This window comes from Polyodon spathula, chromosome 5, assembly GCF_017654505.1.
Source record: "Polyodon spathula isolate WHYD16114869_AA chromosome 5, ASM1765450v1, whole genome shotgun sequence".
Taxonomy (NCBI): Eukaryota; Metazoa; Chordata; class Actinopteri; order Acipenseriformes; family Polyodontidae; genus Polyodon; species Polyodon spathula.
The window spans coordinates 31,260,016-31,286,483 of NC_054538.1; the positions used below are offsets into that span (position 1 = coordinate 31,260,016).

The 26,468-nt window shown below is 38.0% G+C and overlaps 1 protein-coding gene across 12 annotated transcripts in view; it reads right to left on the reverse strand.

Moving 5' to 3' along the window:
• Nucleotides 1-26,468, reverse strand: part of LOC121315838 (utrophin-like) — a 245,099-nt gene that overhangs the window by 36,595 nt on the left and 182,036 nt on the right. For 11 of the 12 annotated variants that reach the window (XM_041250320.1, XM_041250322.1, XM_041250318.1 and 8 more), the window contains 7 exons: nt 21,199-21,260; nt 19,969-20,043; nt 13,972-14,173; nt 11,912-11,997; nt 3,579-3,736; nt 2,192-2,358; nt 463-574 (listed from right to left, as the gene is read on the reverse strand). In XM_041250320.1, coding sequence (XP_041106254.1) covers nt 463-574; nt 2,192-2,358; nt 3,579-3,736; nt 11,912-11,997; nt 13,972-14,173; nt 19,969-20,043; nt 21,199-21,260 — 862 coding nt within the window. Of the gene's footprint in view, nt 1-462; nt 575-2,191; nt 2,359-3,578; nt 3,737-11,911; nt 11,998-13,971; nt 14,174-19,968; nt 20,044-21,198; nt 21,261-25,017; nt 25,222-26,468 lie in introns of those variants that run through there. The other variant, XM_041250329.1, reaches the window with a different exon arrangement.

Below are 26,468 nucleotides of genomic sequence, written 5' to 3' on the forward strand. Positions count from 1 at the left end.
TCAATTATGGATCAAATTGAATATACCAACCAGTGCTCCATGCTGAGAAAACAGGACTTTACAGTAAAAAGTTGAATCTTACTGTGTCTTTCTCGACAGTACTTGCACACAAAACGAATCAATGATAGATACAAGTCAGGAAGGCGGGACATTGCCCAGCAGCACTGGGAAATGTATTTATTATTATTTTTGTAGCAGGTTTTATTTTTTTTAACGGGAAAACGGTAAAGTCAAAGTGAATAGATTAACCATTACCGCAGTTTTTCCAGTGTTTATTGGCTATCCACGGATTTAATTTTTTTCTATCGGGGGTGTTTTATCAGTTAAAACTGAAAATCAGAAGCCCTAACTAAGTATTAACTTTAAGCCTTATACTGGATTAAACTTTTTTTTAATCACTGGAACCAAAGGGATGATTATTATATTAAAAAAAAAGAGGATTAGCATTGAAGTGGGACTCACAGGTGTACAGTATTCCACCATTGGATTGTTTAATTTATGGCCCTTGGCTGTACGTCCTGAAAAGAAACAGCTTTGGCAGACATCATAGTTGAAGTGCTTCAGACTGCGGTACCTGGAAAGAAATTTAAATACAATACTTTATACATTTTCCTTTGATATAAAGTAACCACAATGACATTATAACAAAATATACATCATTATTATTATTATTATTATTATTATTATTATTATTATTATTATTATTAATAATAATAATAACAATATTTGTTTTTTACGATTAATTCACCTTTGTCAGAGAAGGAAAAAAACTAAATAAAAAGCAAGATCAGCATATTAAACGTGAATAATTTGAGTGAATGATTTTTTTCTCCTTTGTTTCAGCCTTTTATTTAAGAGCCACCAAAGCAATGGTAAACAAGTTAATTAGTGAGTGAAATGCATTTCTTCAGTTTTTTGATGATTTTCAAATATGTGCATATTTCAAATAACTGGAATCTCATGTTTTTTTATGTACTGCGCTTTATAAAATAACGCAACGCCACACATAAATATGCCCACCTCCCCAGGAAGATTACTCTAATGAAACAAAGAATACAAAACAGGCCACAGCTTTCAGCCCCTTTGATGCAATATATCACTGACATTTCAGTAAAGGGTTCTGCTTTGTCAAATGTCAGCTGTAATGTACTACCAAAAAGTTTATGATAACACTTTAAAGTAAGTGTCTGTTCATGATTATTTCATGTGCATCAAGGAAAATGTTATGAAGTCATGAAAAGTATGTCATGAATTCATGCTTATGACTTGTGAATTCAATAGGAATTAAATTTGGAATCAGTAGGAAATCACATGTTAGTTATACTGGAATTACAGACACTTAATTTAAAGTGCCACCAAGTTTATTAACAATACATGTTAAAGAAACTGAAAATACATTAATTTACCACATTTACCATGGCTGTCTGTGACAATATACAATGTGAAGAGGAACTGCACCTCTTCCTATGTAAATAAAATACACCAAAATAAATATCTTGTCCAGTAAGGTATGTTGTTGGGCTATCAGGGCTGTGACCTCACGTTTAGCACTTCAGCCCTGAATACTGGTATACTAGCACAAGGAATAAACAGAAAGAAAGGCAAGCAAGCTGGTCTGACCAAACTACATTGACAGGGGCTGAACTCTAGTGTTCTCAAGGGATTCATTCAAATTGTAAATCCATAATCTATCCATCTTTTTATTTTATTAAAATGACTAAAACATAGATTTTGAGTTTTGAATGCTTGACCTATACTTTTCATTTCAAACTTAGATCAATACAAAATACATGTATATGGTAATGTCAGTTGTGATTGGTTGTCAATTTAGGGTGGTGTTTCTAAATTCATCATATTACAATGAATTCACATTTTGAGATGCTATTGTTCCTGTAATAATGCAGAATTCCATTCAAGCCAATAAGGGAACCATACAGTTTAAGCCATTTAGCATTTGTCCCTTTTTAGATTGTTCTCATCTGCATTTCTTTTGTGATTCCAATCACCTTAACATTAAAATATGTTGATAACAACATGACTACCTTTAAAGGTCTCATACATGGCTTACATGTATTCTCTGTTGAAATATCTACCCAGCAAATACACCCAAATGAAGCTATGTTTTGGCTCAAGTGTGCAGCCACATTTCAGGACTGCAGGATGGTTCCTATGTTCCCCAGCCTCATCTCACCTGAATCCGACAATCGGACACTCTTTACAGATGTTGCACTTTGCCTGGTGTTTTGCTGTCTCTGCTGCAGCAACACGATGTAAGACAGGAAGCCAGACCATAGACTGCGGCTCCAAGCGCATCCAGTCCACAAAATGCCTGTGCTCAATCTCTCCCTTGTTCGGGGTCTAGAAAGCAAATAAATATAATAGACACGCTGCTGGAATGCGAATCGTTCAGAAGAGCCAAGAAGGTGGAGGAAACAATTATATTGATGGATCTGTGGTTTCTCATCTCAGCCTACACCACATTACAAGTATTAAAGACTCCTCACTCAAGTTAACTGGAACCAATTTAAGGAGATGCATGAACAATGCACCCACGATTGCATAGCCTCTTTATACTAATTTAGAAATATCTGTAATTAAAGTGGGTCTGACAATTACATCTTCCTTAACGAATAGTGCATATAGCTTTCAATTTAAAAACAACATGTGAAAGATTCTTTTTAAATAACGCTGTTATATATATTTTTTTAATTAGGCATAACTTACATTTGCATGTTACTAAAACAGTCCACTAATGAATACAGTTTTGAATATTAGCAATTCTAATTAGCTTATGCTGAGTGTTCAGAGCATTAAAACTTCAAGATGGTAACTTACAATGCAATATCAAAATAATGTAGATTTCTATGTACAGTAGTGTATCACTGAAGATAAGCTTCAATTCCAATTTTCTTTTTTCATTTATTATTTTTATTTAGTGCCAAATTATTTTACCCCTGATTTTTCTGCCCAATTTGGAATGTCCAATTATATATATATTTTTTCTCCTCACCGCAGCAATTCCCCACACAGCTCTGGAGATTCGAAGGTTTAGTAGGCACCCTCAGATCCCACGACCAAGCCAGCTTCCTCTCGCATCCAGGAATTCAAGAGTGGATGTCAGCGAGCTACTGACCTTTGCAGGCCTCTGAAGGCCAGCCCTACAGGTGTCCACTTTTGAGCTCACTGGGTGCCAGGCCAGCAGAGCTCACTGTGGCATGATGAGAAGAAACAGTCCCTGATAGTTTTGGATCCCTAACCCATGGGAGCACCAAAGCCATCAGCCGCTCCCTTTGGAATCCCCAGCGACGACTGGTGACTTCGCTCAGCCAGGATCCAAACCTACGCTGTATGACTCACCCTGCACACCACAAGTCTGTGTTTTTACCAGGTAAGCCACTAGGGGACAGCTTCCAGTTTATTAATGCACTTGTAGGGTTTTATGTATTTATTAGATGTCTGTCACCACTAGTTGAAAAAAATGGCAAGTAAACAGATGTTTATTTCAGACAGATATGCCAAAATGTCCAGTTTGGCTGTTCACATTGAAAATACTGAGCTAGGTGTGTGGGTATACATACGTGAAGGAAGCAGCTGCGGACGCTGGGTTCAATGTTGCTGCCCCCAAAGGCAGCCACTTCTCCAAGCTGCCGAGGGATCTGGATGGCATCATGAAGCAGCAGCCCTAAGTTCCTCTGATCACACATTTCTGTAGGGCCGGCGACTTGTCTAAAAAGATCTGTGAATAGAAACAGAAAAATCAACTTAGGCAACCAATTTGTTCTTAATTTAATCTACTCTGTTCTAGTTGAAGACATACAACGTTAGGTTATTATCATAACCCTGGTTCCCCGAAATAGATATGTAACTGTTACCGTATGGGATATAACCTCTTATAGCGTGAATTACCTGAGCACTTATAACAAAGCTGCTCCTTTAAGAGCCACCATATGTGTCAGACGTCGTCTCTGATCCCAGGAGATAAATACGACTGATGCATAAGGCTCAGTGCCACTTTCGTTCTCTTGGGCCACTTTGGGTCTATTAAGAGCACCCGGACCCGGTTTTGCCTGATCTTCATGCACAGTGGAAGCAGTGGCAATGGTGGGAAAGCATAGTCTTGGGCCATCTGTGGGCCAGAGCATCTATGCCGAGCAGGTGACCGCTGTCTACTAGGGAATACCAGTGGGGACAATGGGTAGACTACTGTGTCGCAAAGAGATCTATCTGTGAGCACCCGAACTTCATCCAGATGATGTTTACAACCTCTGGGTGAAGTCACCATTCCAAACTATGGGCACCCCCTCTGGAGAGGAGGTCCACTGCCCAGTTCCTCACCCCTGGCAGGTGAACTACTTTTACTGAAAGCAAGTGGTTGTCAGCCCATAGCAAAAACTCCTGGGGAACACAATTGAGACCAAGAGACCGGAGACCCCCTGGTGGTTGATATAAGCCACCACTGTGGTGCTGTCTGTAGTATCAGCATGTTTCCCTTGTATCACTGGAAAAAAATTGCTGCAGGGCCAGAAAAATTGTCCACAGCTCCAAAACATTTATATGAAAACTTTCCCATGGGGGTTCCCACGCTCCCCAAACCGTTCCAGACAGCGCCCCAACCTAGGCTGGAAGCATCTGTAGTCACCACCTCTCTCCTCGTGACACAGCCCAGAGCTGTGCCCAATAACAGGTGAGCTGGTTGTTTCTACTACGCAAGAGCCTCAATACAGTGATGAGACACTGTCAGTAAGGGGTGGTTTTTTAAGACAGGTTGCTGGACCCTGTGGTTGAACCAGATTTGGATCTGGGATGCTGCTGCTGCCATCAGGCACAGAAGTCTCTGACAGTTAGCTTCTGTCTGACAGATTGGCAGTCTTGATTTCGGAAATGATGCTTACACCAAGACAGCCCTTTGAGATGCCGCTGACTGGCTTTTCAACTGGTTCACCGTAATACCTAACCATTGGAGGTGGTTGGTGACCAGTCCTGTGTGCAATACTGCCTGTGCTGGTGACTCGGCACATATCAGCCAGTCATCCAAGTAATTGATCACCTGGATGCCATTTAGTCTCAGAGGGGCCAATACAGCATCCATGCACTTCGAAAAAAAGTGTGAGGAGCTAGAGGGGCTGAACAGCAGTACACAGAACTCGTACGCAGTGCCTTAAAAGGCGAACCTCAAGTACTTCCTGTGGCCACGTCTTATAGGGATGTGACAGACTGACTGCAACAGCTGCTGTGTTGTCAGCATCGTGAACATTCAGACTCTCAAGCACAGATTGAGCTGCCTGAGGTTGAGGATCGGTCTGAGGCCACCATCCCAGTTCGGCACCAGGAAGTACCTGGAGTAAAACCCTTTTCTCTTTCTGAGAGGGTGAACAATTGAGATTGCCTGTTTGTGCAGTAGGGCTGCCACCTCCTCAAACAGTGCAATCATACCCTAAAAGGGTGGGGAGCTAAATCAAAACTGTAGAGTGTAACCAGACCTGAAAGTGGTAAATCACCCAGGGGTCAGTGGTGCATGATAGCAGGTAATCCAGGTAGGCCTGATAGAAAGAGTCCTAGCCCTGTGGCAGCAAATCCCTAGATTTGCTGGCTGTTAAAAGCTTGCGACTGCTGCTTGTGAGCAAGGCGACAATAATTTCACCGGGAAACCGGTTCTGCACATTAGCTCTAGCAGGGGCTGCAGTTGTCTGCTCCTTGACTGAGGACACCTGGTTTGCCAATGCTTTGGAGGCTTACAGGCTGGGGGCTTATGCTTGGGGAGGAGGCGCGCCAACTCCTTGGAAGACCCACGTGCTTGTTGAGAGCGTTTTAGTATCTCATCCACTGCCGGCACAAATGTATGCCCTTGTGTTACAGGTGTATCCCGTAACAACGCCTTGTCCTGGTCAGGTACTTGGAGCCTGAGCAAGCCAGAGCTGCCTTGTTGCTGCCACCAATGCAGCCCTGCTCCTGCCCAACGCCTGACCATTGTACTTAGACAACTGGAGCAGGTCGTTGTTGACCAGGATCAGCTCGTCCATCTGAAAGGGCGAGGGCCTGTGGTCTGAGGACAGTGATTGTAGCAGCATGGACTGGTAAGCCACTAGTATGCTACTGTAGGTACCAAGACATGTGCAAAATACTAAGGCTGCACATTTCAGTGACGCTGCATTGTTTATTACATAAAACTTCCTTTTCCAGTAACACTAGACTAGGCATTTGCACCAAAGAGGTGATGGAAGCTTCAACAGGCGGAAACCGGGCCAGACCCAGCTTATCTGCATCGTGCACCCTATACAAACTTTCCAGTGACCTGGAGACAGCCAGGTAAGTTGCTGGGTGCTGCCAGGATGATTGCACCTCGTGGAAAAAATCTGGGAGAACCGGGGTAGCCGATCGCTGATGCACAAAAGCTAGCACTCTGTCAAATACAGAGCATTTGGGCTCATCTTCTATGGCCCAAGGCACCTGCAGGGCCATAGTAGCATGGCTGATAAGGGAGGTGAGCTCCTCTGACAGCGAGGGGCTTACCGTGGGAGCCAAGACATCTGATTCCGCGTCCTCAGACAGGAAGATTATTTCTTGGGGGTCCATTCCCGAGATGCAGTAAAGGACATGGCATCCCCCTGCTCTGGTTGTGGGACAGGTTATTGACCGGGACATGACAGGCATTAAATAAATGGACCGCAAAGGGTTAAATCAAGATTTATCGCTTAAAAAGAGAGAAAAAGTGAATTAAATCATCTTATATCTTAAAGCCAGCGCTTCCTCAAGCAGGCTGAAAGAGAAAATGGCGCTTACATGTCAGTCGCATTTATCTCCTGGGGGCAGAGACGACATCTGATGTATACAGGGCTCCTAAAGGAGCAGCTTTGTTATAAGTGCTCATGTAATTCGGGCTATGAGAGGTTATATTCCACACGGTAATGGTTACATTTCATACTTGGAAGGGAATATCAGGTTTTCAAAAGGCTTGAAGCCTTCAGAGTCCATTTCTTATCCTGAACTTTATTTTTAAGAATGTGTGGGAAGGCGGCATTACACTGACTACAGATGAGACGATTAAGTCCTTACATCGTGCTTTCCTGAAGGGAACAACACTCCCACACTGAGTGTGTTGCTATCTCTCCAGCTGACGGTGGCTAGTGAATCATTTAATTAAGCATCAAGCACTGCCAAGGTACAGTTGACAGACAACTCTATAATGATGGAAAGCTGCTTGAAATCAAAAACATAATATTGACAATGGTTACAGTATTTTTTTTTGTGAAAAATGTGAGTAAAATTAAAAGCAGTCTACTGATTAGACAAATGAGTCAGTTATATGTCTTCTTCAGCTTTGCTTCATAATGCAAGTGATCATCTGTATCAAAATCGATCATTATGATGGTATCATTTAACAAACCTCCCTCAGTATTTTATGTTCCCAATTAAAAAAGCTTATTGCATTCTTTAAATGTAGCTCTACTGGATAGAATCATTCTAATCACATTGAAGAACTTCTGAGAGGTCTCACAGTTAAACGAGGCAGTCTTCTCAGCGACAGCGAGTGGAAGCGACAGCGAGTGGGAGAAGTACAGGCGTGGAAAAGTACAGAGCAGTTTCGAAGCAGAAAGGAGAAATTGCATCTTGAATTGCTTTAATCAGAAAACAGAGGACATTGGGGAAACACAGCAGCAGCTCAAAGTCAAACAGCCACGTGTGTTTTTCTGATAACAAACAAGCTGAAACTCGGAGCAGCTGATTCAAATTCAGCGCCATTTTGAGGCACGGGCGAGGGGAGGAGCCAACAGCACAGCAGAACAACGCAGTTAAACGAGGCAGTCTTCTCAGTGACAGCGAGTGGAAGCGACAGCGAGTGGGAGAAGTACAAGCGTGGACAGAGCAGTTTAGAAGCAGTTTGAAAGCAGGTTGACAGCTGCAGAAGAAACTAAACTTAAAAAAAAAAAAAAAAACCTCAACATGGTCTTCAAGCCAGTAATCTGTGACACCTGCTTGATGTGGGAAATCCGAGAAAACCCAGCGGAGCTAAACCAAGTGTGCGTAAAGTGCCGCGCGATCCAGGATTTGCATAAACTAGTAAGTATGCTAGAAATGGAGCTGGAAGAAGTGAGACAGCAACAGGATCTTGAGGAACTGGCACACCCACAATTCATGGAAGTCTGCATCACCCCTAACAGACTGAAAGCCACCAGGGAGATAGAAGGTCAGAACAGCTGGGTTCAGGTAGGCAGAAGCAGGGAAAAAAAGAAACTTCGTCAAACACAACCACCAGAAATCAAAACAACCAACAGATTTGAGTCACTTCAGAATTTTGATGAGCAGAACCAACAACAAGAGAATGAAAGGAACAACATCCAGGACCCTATTGACAGTGGTGACCAGACAGCAAAAAGAAGGGAGGTCATGATTGTTGGGGACTCCATATTGAGAAACACAGCAAGTTCAATTCGCAGTTTGGACCCCCTTACTACAACAGTGTGCTGCCTTCCGGGAGCCTCGGTCAAGCACATCACTGAGAACGTGGACAGGCTCCTAGAACGAACAGGAGACGACCCGGTAGTAGTCGTCCACATTGGTACAAACAACATTGGAAGAGACAGACCAAAATCCCTGCAAAACAAATTCAGAGAGCTAGGAAGGAAATTAAAAGAGAAAACCAAAACTGTGGTATTTTCTGGTATACTACCCGCACCTTGCAAAGGACCATATGGACAGCTGGAAATAATTAATCAAAACGCATGGCTGAAGACGTGGTGCACACGGGAAGGCTTCACCTATCTTGATCATTGGACCACATTCTACAACGAGGACTATCTGTATAGACGGGATGGACTGCATTTAAATAACAAGGGAACTAGTCTACTCGGAGAAAAGATCCTCGAGCAGGTTCGGAAGCATTTAAACTAGAAAGGAAGGGGGGAGAAATCAACAAAAAAACAGAAGGGAGACCGCATCAAAACAAGAACAACAACTCAGGTAAGACAACCATTAAATGTATTTATCTAAATGCTAGAAGTATCAGAAACAAAATTCTAGAACTTGAAGCTACTGCACTAACAGGTAACTATGATGTGATAGGTGTTACAGAAACGTGGTTGTCTGAGAGTGATGGGGACGAATATAATATTTGTGGGTATACACTGTATAGGAAAGACAGGCAGGACAGAAGAGGAGGAGGGGTAGCGCTATACATAAGAAACAGTCTTGAAGCCCAGGTGTTAAACCTGGACAAAGAAAATAAAACCGAATCAATATGGGTCAGAATAACGGACAAAAATTCAAAAGGCATAATAATAGGAGCATGCTATAGACCGCCAGATTCAGACGGTGAGCACAATAATCTGTTATACAATGACATTAGAAATGTGTGTAGCAAAGGAGAAGCCATACTAATGGGGGATTTCAACTTCCCCCAAATAAAATGGGAAAACCCGGTGGGTAGCGCGAAGGATGAAATAGAAATGGTGGAAATGACAAATGACTGCTTCCTAACACAATTTGTCAAGGCACCAACTAGAGGGGAGGCATGCCTTGATTTAGTCTTTTCAAATAACGAAGATAGAATAACTAAAACAGAGGTCAGAGAACCACTGGCAAACTCAGACCACAACATGGTCTCATTTGAAGTGTTTTTTAAATCCCCAAAAGTAATGACTAAAGCTAAGGTTTACAATTTTAGAAAAGCAAACTATGAAGGTATGAAACAGAGACTAACAGAAGTAGATTGGAGTAAAATAGAGAAAACACCCACAGAAGAAGGATGGTTGTTCTTCAAAAATGTAGTACTAGAGGCGCAAAACAATTACATCCCTAAAGTAGACAAATCTAAATGTAAAACTAAATTGCCAAAATGGTTTAATAGATCAATTAAAAAAAATATTCAGCGAAAAAAAGACACTTTACAGAGCATTAAAAAAGGACCAAAAAGAAAGTACGCAGAAAGAGTACACAGAACTGCAAACGCAAGTCAAAAAGGAAGTTAGAAAGGCCAAGAGAGAAATAGAAATAAACATTGCTAAGGGAGCTAAAACCAATTCCAAAATGTTTTTCCAATATTACAACAGCAAGAGAACATTCAAAGAGGAGATTAAATGTTTAAGAGATACAAATGGCAAAATCGTAGATGAAGAAAAAAAAATAGCAAATATGTTAAATGATTACTTTTCACAAGTTTTTACAAAGGAAGATACTGACAACATGCCCCACATGTCATCCAGTTCCTGTCCAGTTTTAAATAACTTTAGCATAACTGAGGCAGAAGTGTTAAAGGGACTAGGAGCTCTTAAAATAAACAAATCCCCTGGGCCGGATGAGATCCTCCCAGTAGTACTCAAAGAAATGAAAGAAGTAATTTACAAACCGCTAACCAAGATCATGCAGCAGTCTCTTGACACAGGGGTGGTACCGACAGACTGGAAAATTGCAAACGTAATACCGATCCACAAAAAGGGAAACAAAACTGAACCAGGTAACTACAGACCAGTAAGCCTGACTTCTATTATATGCAAACTTATGGAAACTATAATAAGATCCAAAATGGAAAATTACCTATATGGTAACAGGGTACTGGGAGACAGTCAACATGGTTTTAGGAAAGGGAGATCGTGCCTAACTAACTTGCTTGATTTTTTTGAGGATGCAACATCCATAATGGATAATTGCAAAGCATATGACATGGTTTATTTAGATTTCCAGAAAGCTTTTGACAAAGTCCCGCACAAAAGATTAATTCTCAAACTGAACGCAGTTGGGATTCAAGGAAACACATGTACATGGATTAGGGAGTGGTTAACATGTAGAAAACAGAAAGTACTGATTAGAGGAAAAACCTCAGAATGGAGTGTGGTAACCAGCGGTGTACCACAGGGATCAGTATTAGGTCCTCTGCTATTCCTAATCTACATTAATGATTTAGATTCTGGTATAGTAAGCAAACTTGTTAAATTTGCAGACGACACAAAAGTAGGAGGAGTGGCAAACACTGTTGCAGCAGCAAAGGTCATTCAAAATGATCTAGACAAGATTCAGAACTGGGCAGACACATGGCAAATGACATTTAATAGAGAAAAGTGTAAGGTACTGCACGCAGGAAATAAAAATGTACATTATAAATATCATATGGGAGATATTGAAATTGGAGAAGGAATCTATGAAAAAGACCTAGGAGTTTTTGTTGACTCAGAAATGTCTTCATCTAGACAATGTGGGGAAGCTATAAAAAAGGCTAACAAGATGCTCGGATACATTGTGAAAAGTGTTGAATTTAAATCAAGGGAAGTAATGTTAAAACTGTACAATGCACTAGTAAGACCTCATCTTGAATATTGTGTTCAGTTCTGGTCACCTTGCTATAAAAAAGATATTGCTGCTCTAGAAAGAGTGCAAAGAAGAGCGACCAGAATTATTCCGGGCTTAAAAGGCATGTCATATGCAGACAGGCTAAAAGAATTGAATCTGTTCAGTCTTGAACAAAGAAGACTACGTGGCGACCTAATTCAAGCATTCAAAATTCTAAAAGGTATTGACAGTGTCGACCCAAGGGACTTTTTCAGCCTGAAAAAAGAAACAAGGACCAGGGGTCACAAATGGAGATTAGACAAAGGGGCATTCAGAACAGAAAATAGGAGGCACTTTTTTACACAGAGAATCACGAGGGTCTGGAATCAACTCCCCAGTAATGTTGTTGAAGCTGACACCCTGGGATCCTTCAAGAAGCTGCTTGATGAGATTTTGGGATCAATAAGCTACTAACAACCAAACGAGCAAGATGGGCCGAATGGCCTCCTCTCGTTTGTAAACTTTCTTATGTTCTTAGACAATTCCCCAATCTCTGTAATGTTATTGAATGAGTGAGATTTAACTCTTATTCCATAAATCCAATAAATATACAAAACTGATATAAATGACTTATGAAAGCTTTAATACTTGCATTTATATTTTTCTTCCAATAGCCCCTTGGAAAGAGAGAGCAGTCCAATCTTCATAGCGAGCACCCTGATCTTCCCACTGCGACCACTGAAAACGGAGGAAAATGAAATAAGTTTAAAAAAAAAAAAAGAGAGATTTTATAGACAGATATTGTAAATCAGGTTTCTAAAGGTGAGTCTTGCATTTTCTTTTTTTACAAGCACTTAAAATAAATGCATTTGGGTTATAAATATTTTAGCACTCAAATAAACCCTTATATAGTAGTATCTTCAATAGCATTGTCTAATGAACTTTCCCGAGTAGACAACAAAAAAGTTGTGGGATGGCAGTCGGCACTTTTCAAAATGTATTGACTACAAAGGATTTTTTTTTTTTTTTTTGCGACAGTAGCCAGTAATCTCAGACTACTGAAGTTAGTGTTACAGAACTCTCTGCACACTATCTTTGCTGACACCTGTGTTGCACAAATTTATTTTTTAAACCTAACCCCGAGTGCTTTGCTATTACCCCTATGTGATTCAGGGGTCATGAATCAGAACAAGAAACACAAGGAACAAGTTCAACCTTTTATTGTGTAGACATCCAGTGTAATATAGTCCCAAATTTAATTTCATTCACTGTTCGCTTATTAAAATTAATTACTCATGTTCATTTATTGTGCATTTCTGCATCAAAAGTGCCACATCACTAGAAACTAGAGGACTGAGCACAAGCTGTGATGATGGGCGGAGTTTCAAATGACACTAAGGAAGTAAGGAGAGCAGCTGCGATGGAGACTGAGGCTGGACCTTGAAGTGAGTTTGTTAACTCATTATATGCGAGGCACACATATTCTAGTACGTTTTCATTTTTTTGGATTTCAAAATATGTTTTTGTTAGTTGTCTGACACCCTCGCGTCCAAGTCGTGCCAGATTAAGCTGATGATCGAACCAGACTTTACGCACCAATCTGACCACGGTGTCAGGAGACAGTGCCTCCGTTTCCCGCAGACACTTCAAATCCAGGCTGGTAATTCGGGGGGTGGTGTCTGGCCTTGTCTTTACCTGCTTTTCTAAGACCTTTCCTGACTGACAGGAACACATTATTGCTGGTTTTAAACTGTCAGCAGAGATGTAAAAACTTCTACTGTTAAAATATGTACTTAGTCCAGCTCAACGTTACAAAACTGGAGACTGAATACTGGTCCGCATCTGAAGTTCTTGCACTGGCATATTATTCCCTTAATGTCGAGATTTCTTGTACTTATTTCCATAAATGAATGTCCATATTTTTTTCTTTAAGTACATTAACCAGCCCATGCTGTTTTTTTTTTTTTTTTGTGTGTGTGTGTTTTATTCAGCCTTTGTTTTCTTCTATTTCATTTAGCTGTTCCTCATCTACTGTTGTGTCTGCTCTAGCTGGTGCACTTTTTTTTTTTTTTTTTCAGATGGACTGCTGTCTTCACTCAGAAAGTTGGTGTTGTACCAGTTATGTGGAGTTTCATCCCCAAATATATTAAAGGAAATAGATGAAATGCCACTAATTTGTGGCTGTGGTTCTGTAACTAATAACAAATAAAACAGCAGTTTGTCATGGAATTTAGAATGTAGTGGTGCGTAGTGATTTATAAAGTGTGAAGCAGTTCATTAGTATGCAAGCCATGCTATACTATATATATATATATATATATATATATATATATATATATATATATATATATATATATATATATATATATATATATACATACACACACACACGGTCATGTGACAAATTGTTTAAATCAATCACAGGTTGTTATTTTTCCAAGCTGTGACTGACATTGATTGATTATTATATATATATATATATATATATATATATATATATATATATATATATATATATATATATATATATATATATATATTATTCCTGTGATACCTGTGACTACTATGTGTAATACATTTCTGTAAACGTTGCAGGGGCTATGAAACACTTTAATCTACCCCTTACTTTTCTATAATATATACAGGTATTTGGTTACAAAATATCATATTTATTTTTAAAGAGAATGCAACATATGTATATGGGGTACTTACGTATCATACACGTTCAGCAGCCAGTTTAGACACATGTCTACACAAAGAGGCACATTTACTAAGTCCTTATGATTCTGCTCCAGACCATCATAAAGGGTTGTTAAACAGTTAATTACATCTGGAACATTCAGAAGTTGGTCGTTTTGGGTAATTTTGTGCTGTTCAAAAATGTTCTGCGCCACACCAAGGTCCAGCAAGTCCACTGGAAATGAAAACAAAAGAGAAGCTGTTATTATGAAGTCGAGTTCTAATCAGTATAAAGAGGATTTGTAATGATTCTCATGTACAGTTAAATAAGAGCCAAGCTGGGGCTTAAACAGCTTTTACATTTATTCCTGACAGCTTAATGCAAGCTAACCTCAACCTTCACCACTTGCTCCTCCGCTCCTCCACAGAAGATTCAATTAATGAAATTCCCCAACAAGCTTGTCTACATCACATTCATAGAAAAATGCAAAAGGTATCTTCATTAATTTTACATGTGAACTCACAGATCACTCATCCCTTGCAACTGATGGTGAAGTAATAAGGACCGTGGCACCTCAGCTAAGCTGAAGCATGCAGTGTTTATTAACTGCAGTGAGCAACAAAAGCCACTGGAGGATGTAAAAAGTTCAAATGTCAGGCATCACATTTTACTTAATAGTTTTAACACGAACTTGAGAAAATACAGACTGAATATTTGTTGTACTATAAAAAATATATCAAAGCAAAACCTAATAAGGTATACATTGTATCATAAAATTAGTGATCACATGGCTGTGAAGTACGTTTTGCTCCGTTCCTCATCAGTCACGGTTACTGTATTATGACAAGTATTAATACGCCCCACTTGAAAGTTTTTTAGGTTATCCATTTGTTTATTTTTACTTAAACAATGACAGTAATTAAACAGACTCATACAAGACTGCGATCTTGAACAATTCCCATGGTTTTCTTTATTTTGTGTGACAAAATTACTTTTAATTAAAATGAACCGAAAGCCTCATTCCCGTGTTTTGTTAAAGCGATACACTGATAGGAGTTGCTGATCTAGCACTGGCTTTGTGTTTTAAGATTGCCAGCAGTCACTACTACCAAGATATGACCATGGTTTTCAAAAAGGTAACAGAATTTCAAAAATACACATTAAATGTTAGATCCCTGTAAAAACAAACCAAAAAAATAATAATTGTGGCATAAAAATACATATATTAAGCTTACAAAAATGTAAATATCTATGTTTTAAATTATTATTTCACAGCACAGAACAATTTTATAAGCTCAATAACAAGAGAGTCCAAAAGGGACAATATGGTTGCTAATCTGCACAGGATATTACACAAGGAAGTGTGGTGTCACAAATATCACTTTCCATTTGCCGACTGCATAATGGGGAGCTTACTAGATGTCATTCAAGTAAACACAGATCAATTTCACACCTGCTAACAATGTGATACTTTAGGATTTTTGTTTTAGACTGAATAAGGAGTTCTTATATTAAATATTTCCAGATGGCATGCTTGTCTCTGGAATGCAGACTGATCAGATACTGTATGACAGGCGGTTATACAACATTCATAGAATTGAAAGCCGATTAAAACAAGAGGAACCTAAAAAACAGCTAAATGTCTCTTCTAACTGGGGTTGTGCATTGTGAAAACCCAAAACATCTAAAACATAGATCCAATAAAAAGGTAACAGTAAAATAGTTCTTTTACTCCAACCCTGACTTTTTCTCAAGACTCTGATCCATGAAAGAAAACAAATCTATGCAGACTGAATAAAAACAGAACAGTGGTCAATTCTACTTAAAAACAAACCATAGTGGTCTTGGAAATCTGTGAGGAAGACTTATGTACTTGAAGATCCTGGAAAGATTGGTCAGTTGTCTACCAGATTTTCAGATGCTGACAAACAGTTTACATATGTATAAACACCGGAGAGCGATGTAGTCAACCACCTACTTAAACAAGAAGATGCAGCTCAAAGTTCAATCCTGGTGTTAAGAATTAAAAATTTCTATACATAGGACATTCTAATAAAGAAAGGTCCCAATAAAATACACAGTACATTTCAACCTTCTTAGAATATGAAGCGATTACATTAGAGAACTAAAACCAAACAGTACATAGTGCAAGTAAAAACATAGCTCTATAGCGACATATTTTCATTCTGCCTGTTGAGGATGAAAGCCATACTGTAGCTATCTAAATCAAGTGGATTTTCAGTTTACCAATAACTTTCCATCTACTCTACCGTTTCACCGATTGTCAGGAGATACACACCAAACAGTACAATGCACAGAGGAATGATTAACATGTAGTTTATATTGTTTTTAAGTATAATGTATTCAACATAAACTAAAAACAGCCCTTTGTACATTATAACAACCTTTAACACAAAAGCAGACTTTTCTCTTAACACTACAATAACTATTTTTTTTACTTTGAACCGAGTAGTCAGTAAAATGCCTGTCTTAATTTATATAGTTCTAGAAATGTTTAATGTCTACTAAAATATGCAGAACTACATTTATTTTGATTGTTCCTTCAATATTACAATGGATTTAATATGCAAACAAAACCCAGTATTTTACATAAATTGAAATAGCACTACACAAGATTGATACAAAGTCTACACGCCCTGCAGAATTGCTGGCACATTACCACTGCTAACAGATTTTATAGCCTTACAGTACAGTGCATATTTCATGTTATATGTGGACAACAAGCAAATGGGTTTTGGAAGCAGAGGTCTGTCTGCTTCTAGAAAAAGAAATAGCACAGAAAGCAACTCAAATTGATCCACACACAGGGGTAGAAGGTAAGGAATAAACCATTGCATACACAGTGTGCTAATAATAAAGTGTGAGATGAAAGGTGAAACCAGCCCGATAATGCAGAAGTCTGATACCTTTTGGATTTCTAGTAACCTTTGTAAAAATAATCAAGTCTGCAAAAAAAGTCAAACAAACCCATTTTTCAATACTCAACACTGTACGTCTACTGATGCTTCTGTATTTCCTCCAGTTCATAATTATGTATAGTACAACCTATATTCACAAATTGATACTTCACCTGATAAGTCCCATCACTTTGAGATTTATTTGTTCTAGACCATAACTTACAGTAAGTCATGCCTGCAGTAAGCTCCTATATTATGCAGTAATGGCATCAGTTTACCCTTATTAGGCATTACATGAGATCCTAGCTTGCCCTTTACTTTCACTGTACATGCTGGAGGGAAAAGGGTCACAGTGCAAGGATGTTATGCCGATAGAATATTAAGAAATATTAAAATTCGCTTTTGCTTACCATTGGGTTTAATTAACTACTGCTAAAATAGTTAAGTCAGGTCCAGAATTATCAAATGCAATCACAGGAACATGCCATATTCCTTCGAATTTAAGAAGCAGCCCAAATTTTCCAACCTCAATTTGAGGGAAAAAATAAAACATCAAATAAAAGATGCATTTAAAAAGATACAATCTCAATTACACATACACAAAAACTACACATGGAGGCAGTTTGTGGCCATCTGCTGTCACACAGAGCATTACAGTTATGCGCAGCTTTTCATTTCCAGTCGTGATTACTCACACCTGTTTTTTTTGGGAACTGTGGCATTGCTTGACAGGGGTTCTGATCAACATTTCCGATCTGTCCAAGCTGGTACAGTTTTATAGCACGGAGTCTGAGAACGAAACATTGTAAAAGCTTCTCTTCAAATTCCTCAGGAAGCTATATGATGCTTCTTTGAAAATGGCTGCCTGTATGTCAGCGATGATTCGAGATTGGTGTCACAGGGCGAGAGCTCTGTCTGTGTGTTTACTGGGTATCGTGGTGTGTGTGATAATTTTGTGTAGTTCTGGTGTTTGGGTCTGCTGTTGGAAGGGTGCAAACCAGCCTTGGCAGGGATGCTTCGTTACATTGGGCAGTTATGTTTTTGTTCGTCTTTTCTAGAGCAGTCAGTCATGTTTCTGTTTATGTACTCAGGTAGTCATGTCTTTTGTTGGTGATTTTAATATACACATCACTATATTCAAATTTAAAAAACAGGCCATTTTTGAGAAGAAAAAATTGGTTTAAAAAAGTGCGTCTTAAATTTGATGGAATACAGTAATAACTGTTTTAAAAGTTGTAATATGTCATGTAACAAATGTATTCAATAGTTTTATGTCCTGTACAGTATATGGCACAATATATGGCACAGTACATTAAAATGCTGTACTTGGGGTGGAACTAATTTTAGTCAAACCTGAATGTTCTATATTTTGTTAAGACAGAAAACGTTCGCGCAGTACAGCTCACCCAGTAACACAGAAAAGTCTTCAATCATGAATGGTCTGGACTAGGAAGTTTCCCTATTTCTTTCCTGAAGAGAATGGATGCTGACAAAAGAAGAATAAAAAAAAAGGAGCCAGCCACAGAGGACACAACACCACAAGAGCGAAGTAGATCGAAGGATGTCTGGCAGGACTCCAGCCACACTTTTCCCAGTAAAACTTGTAAGAAGATACAGGACCACCTGTTTCCAGGAAGTCAGGGGGAACTTGAGGATTCATCTTAACACCTGACATTAACACCTGTTTGATAATGACCTGCTGTAAAAGATACCTAATTAGTTTAATGTTTACTTTTGGATACCTTCTATGTTTGCTCTCTAACATGTTAAAGAATGAATGGCTCCTTTTTTTTTTTTAAATACAATTCTATTTATCTTCAGAATGATGTGAATAGTAAAGAATCTGGCAATAACCAAGACAGAATAGAAATACAATTCTAAAACACGTTTAATCTTCTACTAAATTGCATTTTAACATTTTAAATCTGAACTATTTCTGTGTATAAGCGCCAAATGAATAACATTCCATTCTAGTTGTATATTTAAGTACAAGCCATATACACCCTCTTGAACATAGCTTATTGTTAGACAAGCTTCATATGATACAGTAGTCTATGTGTATATGAACACCTTCTAAGAGAACACCCTTGTGGTGAAACAGATTTTCCCCATTGTAAATGCTCTGCCTAAAGGAACAGGAACTTTGCTTAAAAGAGCACTTTTTTGGCATCGATAGCGACTCGATCACAACGGAAACAGTACTGCTTTGTAACCTGATAACCCACCACCATCAAACTTAAATTCAAATTGTTTATTCAATTTTTAAAACGGACTTGTCACTGCAAAAGTGTCTTGAGGAACACTGATTGGTTTATTCACTCTTTCCAGAACCCTCATTGCCTTGTTTTGTATTCTGATTTCCACGAGTGCACCTCATCACTACAAAATGGAATGTAAACAAATGGCAAAGCATGCTGCCGTTTCTCTTGCTACAAAAAGCTGGAAATTGTTCGAGCTCCTGGAAAAAAAAAACCTGAATCAAACACAAGTTGCAGAGCAATCTGGTGTTTTTTCCGTTGTGGTGAGTTGCTTCACCATTCTGTTAAATAATCTTTGTGTTCTGAATATTGCTCCTGTACATTCATTCATTATTCACTCATTCATAATTAATCTAGAGCTGCTGCTCCATTTTTTAACGTGTGTATGGGTGCTGTGTTAATTTGGTTTAACAGTTTATTAACGTTCATTTGTCTGTTACTTTATTATTATAATTTATTAACATACACTTCCCTATTGCTTTTCTGTTCTGTTCATTTCATATGTTGATGCACATGCATCATGACAAGTAATACATATGTATTTACTTATTGATTCATATTGGGTGTATGGTGGTCAACTCCGTCTTAGAGAACACTGTGGCTAAAAGAACACTTTACTTGCTTACAGAGAGATTACTCTTCCTCTAAAAGTTTTTATTTCTTCACTTCACATGCGTCGGAAAAGTTGCCAAATTGTCCAAAATCTATATTTATGGCAGTACAATCTCCCATTACAGTGCCATAGTATTGCGATCCAGTTACTCCATTTCCAAATGTCGTGATTCATGCTTGAACAAACCGAATTCTGCCCAATATCAGAAGACAAACGGGAAGGTTATTTACTGTCACTTACAGCAAAGTGCTTTCTGTAGCCTTCGGATCTTCATTGCCGTTCGGTAGGCAGAGAAACGCACACTGTTCAAATCAGCTGCAATAAAAAAAAAAATTAAAAAAAAGATGCATTGTTTTATTACAAAAAGAACTAACTGCTTACCAAAACAGTATTTCACTGTATAGAAATGTTATTCTTACTCATCCCTTTCAGTTATTATTATTTTTTTTTTTTTTTTTTTTACAGCATTTCTGTATTTTGTATCATGTACAGTAAGCTGCTTTGTAGAGGAATTACCTTTTTGTTAATGTTTGATAAGTGTCTGTCTCTGCAGTACAACAAATTTATGCAAAGATTTTCATGCCAATACTTTAAGCCTATGGCACTTTTAAAAGCACATTAAATGTGTGCTGTGCAGTAAAGGAGCCCTCAGAATGATTCTTAAGATCAATCTGATACTCAAACAAAAGTTCTTTAAAGCACCAAACGTTTTTGTTTCTCTACAGCTAATTAATTCTAGCTGCCTTGAATAAGCAGAATGTTCTTTCTACCTCATTTTGGAACAAAGCTTTACTATGACCTTCCCACCACCAAAGGGGTTTCAGCATGACGAAAATGCACTTGTCCAATTAGTATTATTATTTCTGTGTTACATCGACCATCTGGCAGAAAAGGTTCACCCACATGAAATAAATCATTGCTCTTAAGAGCCTGTTAAGGCCACCTGGAAAGGCCAACACCTCAACCATCTCCACAGTGCTTGTTAACCCAAAAGGAAATCAGGGTGTTCTTGTTTCATGTTGACTATACCTTCTGGTTGCTGAAAATGTCAGCCTGTGAGTGTTTCTCATCAAATGAAGGGTCATATTGCAACATTTGAAAAGGTTTTTAAACCAAACTAATGGAATAACAAGGTTTACAAAGTCAACGGTACATGACATTTACATGTTCGGTTATATTGGTCCCAAAATAAGTTATCAAAAATGTTTACATCCCTGTATAATACCACAAAAAATAAAAGCATGGAATTGTTTCATCTTTACTGCTTGGTTAAGTGAAAGTAGCTGTAGTTATTACTTCAGAATATCATACATCTGAAAACCTCTTATATAATACTGTATATGAATATTTTCTTCATTACATCTTTCCTGGCAAGTTGCAATACACCTCAAACAGGAAATTTCCATATCTGAATATTCACAAAAAATATTTGTAACCAGCATCACTGGTAAGCATCAAGTGACTACATACCAAGAGACTGGAACAGCTCTGTCATCTTTGGATGGTCCCAACAGGTAGTCTGGGTCTGATGGCTGGAACAAAAACAAAACAGACAATACAATGATCAACCATTTCATTGTCACTGACTGTCATAGTTTGCACATAGCAGTAGGGGGTGTGCAATTTTTGAAAAATCTACTTGTCCTTCTTAAAAATCTACTTGCCCCCTCCACGTCGCACAAAACACTGCACAAAAAAAGTTGAATATAACTTGTAGGATTTTGGTTTTATTTAAGAGTGAAAACATCAATCAATTAGTTATTAAATGTTCCTTTCAGTGCAGCTTGAAACACATTTGCTAGCAAATTTAAGTAACATACTAAGAGTACAACTATAATAAATCAGTATTTGTGAGTTATTCAAATATAAAAATAGGTGGGGCTCCAGAGTGGCGCATCCATTAAAGGCACTCCGCCCTTAGCGCCCTATAGCTTGGAGATCGGCAGTTCTAATCCAAGCTATGCCACTGCCAACCATGGACGGGAGTTCCCAGGAAGCAATGACGGCCAAGCGCCACCCGTGAGGGGTAGGGATTAGGTTGGCTAGGGAGTCCTTGGCTCACCGCACACGAGTGACCCCTGTGGCTGGCTGGGTACCTGCAGGCCGGCCTGTACACAATAAGTTGTGGATACAGCTACACAGTGGGCTTGCAGAATGAAAAGAAGCAGACGATTGACGCAAGTGCTTGTCTTCGTCTCTCCCGTGTTAGTTCGGGAGATGGAGTGGTGAGCCAGGTTGAATAATAATTGTACATTCCAAAACAGTGAGAAAATTGGAAAAAAATAAAAATTATTGTTAAAAAAAGTATATAAGTATATATTTTGTGTGTGTGGAAATAGGTGAAATGCCACACATTTTGGGCTGTGGTTTTGTAACTAATAACAAATAAAATGGCAGTTTGTCATGGAATTTAGAATGTAGAGGTGTGTAGTGATTTATTCAGTGTGAAGCAGCTCATTAGTATGCAAGCTTTGCTATACGCTATATATACGCACGGTCGTGTGATGCTGGTTGTTATTTTTCCAAGCCATGTTATATATTTATCTTCTAACTGTTTTTTTTCACTCTTTCTCTATAAGCTTAATTCTGCAATGACAACTTTTTCTTTTTTATTTCTATCAATGCTTTTTAATCCTGATGGAATTTTTATTTTACTTTGTTGTTGGGAAGACAACATTCTTTCCCTGCACAACTCTCACTGGTATAATTAAGACATAACTGAACTCATAAAAAACACAGTCATGACATTTACAGTCTGTACTTTATTTTAAAATAATAATAAAATATTGTACAGATTATCTCAAATATAAGCATTTCATTTCTATCATTAAACATATTTTGTCAAACTTCACGTTTTAATAGTTTGACAAATCGATGGATTGTGCTTGTCCAATAAATAACCAATATCGCGTCTGTTCAAATCTAGTAAAACAATTGCTAGTTTTTTTGTTTTTTTTTAAATAGCATTTAAATAAAAAAAAAAAAAAATGTAAACATGGTAAAATAGCAAAGGAGGTTAGCAACACTAAAATCGAAAACAAAACCAAAAAAAATTGCCTGGGAAACTGTCTTGAAAGGCTTCTAAACCAGTAAACTTCATGTTCCCAACAAATACTGTACACACTTGACCACAAAGTTGACTAAATAATTTTATAAATTACACAACACTGTTTTTTCTAATCCGCTAATACCTTAGCGACTATGGTGTGTTTTTGTTATTGTAACGTTACTAGATTGCTGCATTTAAATGTCAGATTCATGCATTAAGAAAGCAGCATCACTTATTTGCTAATTTACAAAAAAAACATAAATAATACCTTAAGTTTAAAAAGATTAGTCTGTGCATTGCCAGAGGCTCTCTTGGCAGCCATTTCTGGGTTTCTTTGTGACCAATAGAAGATCTGCTTTTCCCACGGCTAGCCAATAGGAAGTGAGAGGGGTGGGATGTAAACACTTCAAAATGCTTGAGTATAGGTACTTGACTTCCGCAATTCAGTTTTCAGAAACTTGCGTGGATCTCTAGCAAGTATACCCAGAGTGTTTTTCTAGCAATAGAACGAACACAGGACAAATGAATAAATAAGAACTACCTGTCCGATGGGCAAAGTATAAAAGGCAAAACTTGTTCCTCACAGAAATCTTGTTATCCAGGGCATCGGGCGATAGGAATTGCATACCCCTGAGCAGCTATGCATTTTTTAACGGGTATTACAACATTAAACGCATAGGATAAGTAATTTGTGTCCCCAGTGTTAGGCAACAGGAAAATAGCCTGATCTATGACAATGTTAGCTTTGATGCACAAACAAATACATGGCTAGATGTTAAGTAACACTCAAACTGAACTGTAAGTTGTAACGCTCAATATATAATTATTATTGCTATTACTAGTCTTTTTATAAGCAGTAACTACATGCATTTTTACATTTAAAAAAATGTAATCTACTTGAGTCTCACAATTATTCTATTGAAAACTTCAAACTTCTGGAGGCAGTCTTTTGTCAGTCTTCATCTTGCATGTGTACTGTGCTTCCCACTAACAGCCCTCTTTGATACCTCTTCATACAGATTGACAATCACTGCCTAGATTTACTAACAAAACATTAAAAAGAGACTAGTAATTATCATTGTTTTCATTTGACATTGTCAGAACTAATTACTTCTTGTTAAAACTAAAATGCCTTCCCTCATACATGACAAGCTGCATTAGGCAGTGCCACTCAAAAACAATGGGGAACGCCTGCAATGAAGGAAAGTCAGTAAGATTAAGAGACAGAAGCTTACAATAATCTAAAAAGCAGAGCGTTTTTAAAAATAAATAAATAAAAAACAGGCCAGACCTCAACTATACCGTTCACAGTACTTTCTGACAAGCCTAAGTAGCAGCGTGTTGAAATAAAATGACTGTAAAGATGGTGTAACAAGTATGACAGTTGAAGGGTTCTATTACAGCACGTTAGTAAGTTAGAGGCAAAGTAATTCCTTAAATGCAGCTGCTTTGTTTAGGTTTAACATTCTTTTTAGTACGCTGTACAGGTTACACATATTTTACTCATGGCGGAGAGCTGTAGAATACAACAGTGTAACTGCTGGCTTTAATAATTACCAGGTTTACACTTTATTCTCATATGCACCAATTCTACAGTTTGTACACATTACTGTAAGCTGTGCACCGTTTTGGGGTCATACTACTTACACACATTTTGGAAGTAGATACAGAAATGTTAGATACTGAGGCAACACTTTTTTTAATGCTATATACACAGGTGTTTAACATTAGTTAGACACAGTACAATGTACAATTACCAACCTTTCCTACCATGTAAACTTACTGTGCTCAAGACACACACACAGTTTTGGAGACTGCCTTCTGTCTACCTCCTTACAACTGGAAGAATCTGAGCATCCATCAGGAGTGCATACTGTCCTTTAAGGCCCAATGCATATCAACCCCCCCGAATTACACTTAATCAATCCAAGCCTATCACAAATGCAACTATTAGACAACAGTCCCTTTGTTTTAATATACAACACATTATCTTAAACAATTATTATTTATGTTTAAACAGTTCACTGCAGTTGTGTAGCAAAAAAAAAAAAAAAAACATATATTCCCTGCTCACAGCCTAAAAGTATCATAGTCCAACATCTTACAAGGATGGTATAGTTCAAAATATATATATATATATATATATATATATATATATATATATATATATATATATATATTATATATATATATATATATATATCTCAATCATACTCATATAGATAAATATGAACACCTACCCTGCAATGTTCTGATTCATATTTTCACTCTACTGTCGCTGCCTTGATTTAGTTGAGAAAAGCAGATGGGTCTATCAGCATGTAAGCAAACTTCACCAAGAGTATGGCAGTATGCAACTCAAACTCACACAGGGAGGCAAGCAAGACAGTTTGAGAAAGCACACTGGTATCAAACATGTCTGCTAACTGTCGATAAGCACCAGCTGCTGTTTGCCTGTCTTGTAGCAGTTTGAGAATCCTTTGTGGCAGAATACCTGCAGGGAACGCCCACCAGACATAATATTGGGTGAAGACTAGTGCCACTGGTAAAGCTAAAACTGTAAGACGACACCCAGAGAGGGGAAAATAAAGATAATGCTAAGATATGATGCTCGAAGCAGGTATGTATGGCATTCTTGTCTGCACAAGCCTGAAGCCCGGAAAAGATTAATGGTATTTTGATGATCGGCTGATGACTAGTAAAGATAGGAACATGCTTGTAGAAACAAAACATCAAGGCTACCCCATCAAATGTTTTTCTGTGCCTGTCAGAAATTTAAAAGGACAAGATGACAGTGAGAAACTGTCACATATGCACACTTTTTTGTGCTTTTTTTTTTGTCTTTCAAAGGTTTGGTACTGCCCATAAGATAACGACTTTCTTGGCCCAGAAATATATGCACAGAAATACATTGTAGGGAAAGGTGTACTTTAAAAACATTGCAAGTTCAATGTTCAGCATTAGCAAAAAGCAGGGGCAGCATTACATGCTCAGTTCTTTGTATGTTTAAAAAGTTTAAACCAGTGATGTGTCAGCTATGGTTCATCTATAATGTTCTAATTTTATAGGACACTAGGGGACCTTTGTTGTGGAACAGTTCTTCTGTGTCTTTTCTATTGCCCTTTGATTACACCGTGTAACAATTATTATTATTATTTTTTTGTTCCTGGGTAGTAAGTGTTATTTCCTAATTGCTTATGCCTCACAAGTATAGAACATGGCTATTATTCCCCACAGATGTTGCTTTTGTGACCAGGACTGTGATATTTCAAAATATCACTATTTCCAATGGGAAAACAGGCAGATGTGTGTCTTTTCGTTCACAAGTCAAGTCAGAAAAAAATAACATATGAATCCAAATTAACATGTATTTATACTAAAGTACTATAAAAATGACTACAAAAGATTTAGAAGAGAGTAGTTTTTCGAGATTTACGATTATAGTAAATACAGTATAATCGTAAATCTCGCAGAACTACTCACTTCTAAATCTTTTGTAATCATTTTTGTATTACTTTAGTATAAATACATGTTAATTTGGATTCATATGTTGTTTTTTTCTGACTTTATGTGAACGAAAAGACACAACAGCTCCCGTTTTCCCACTGGAAATAGTGATATTTTGAAATATCACTGTCCTGGTCACAAAAGCAAAGTTTGTGGGGAATAATAGCCATTTTCTATACTTTTG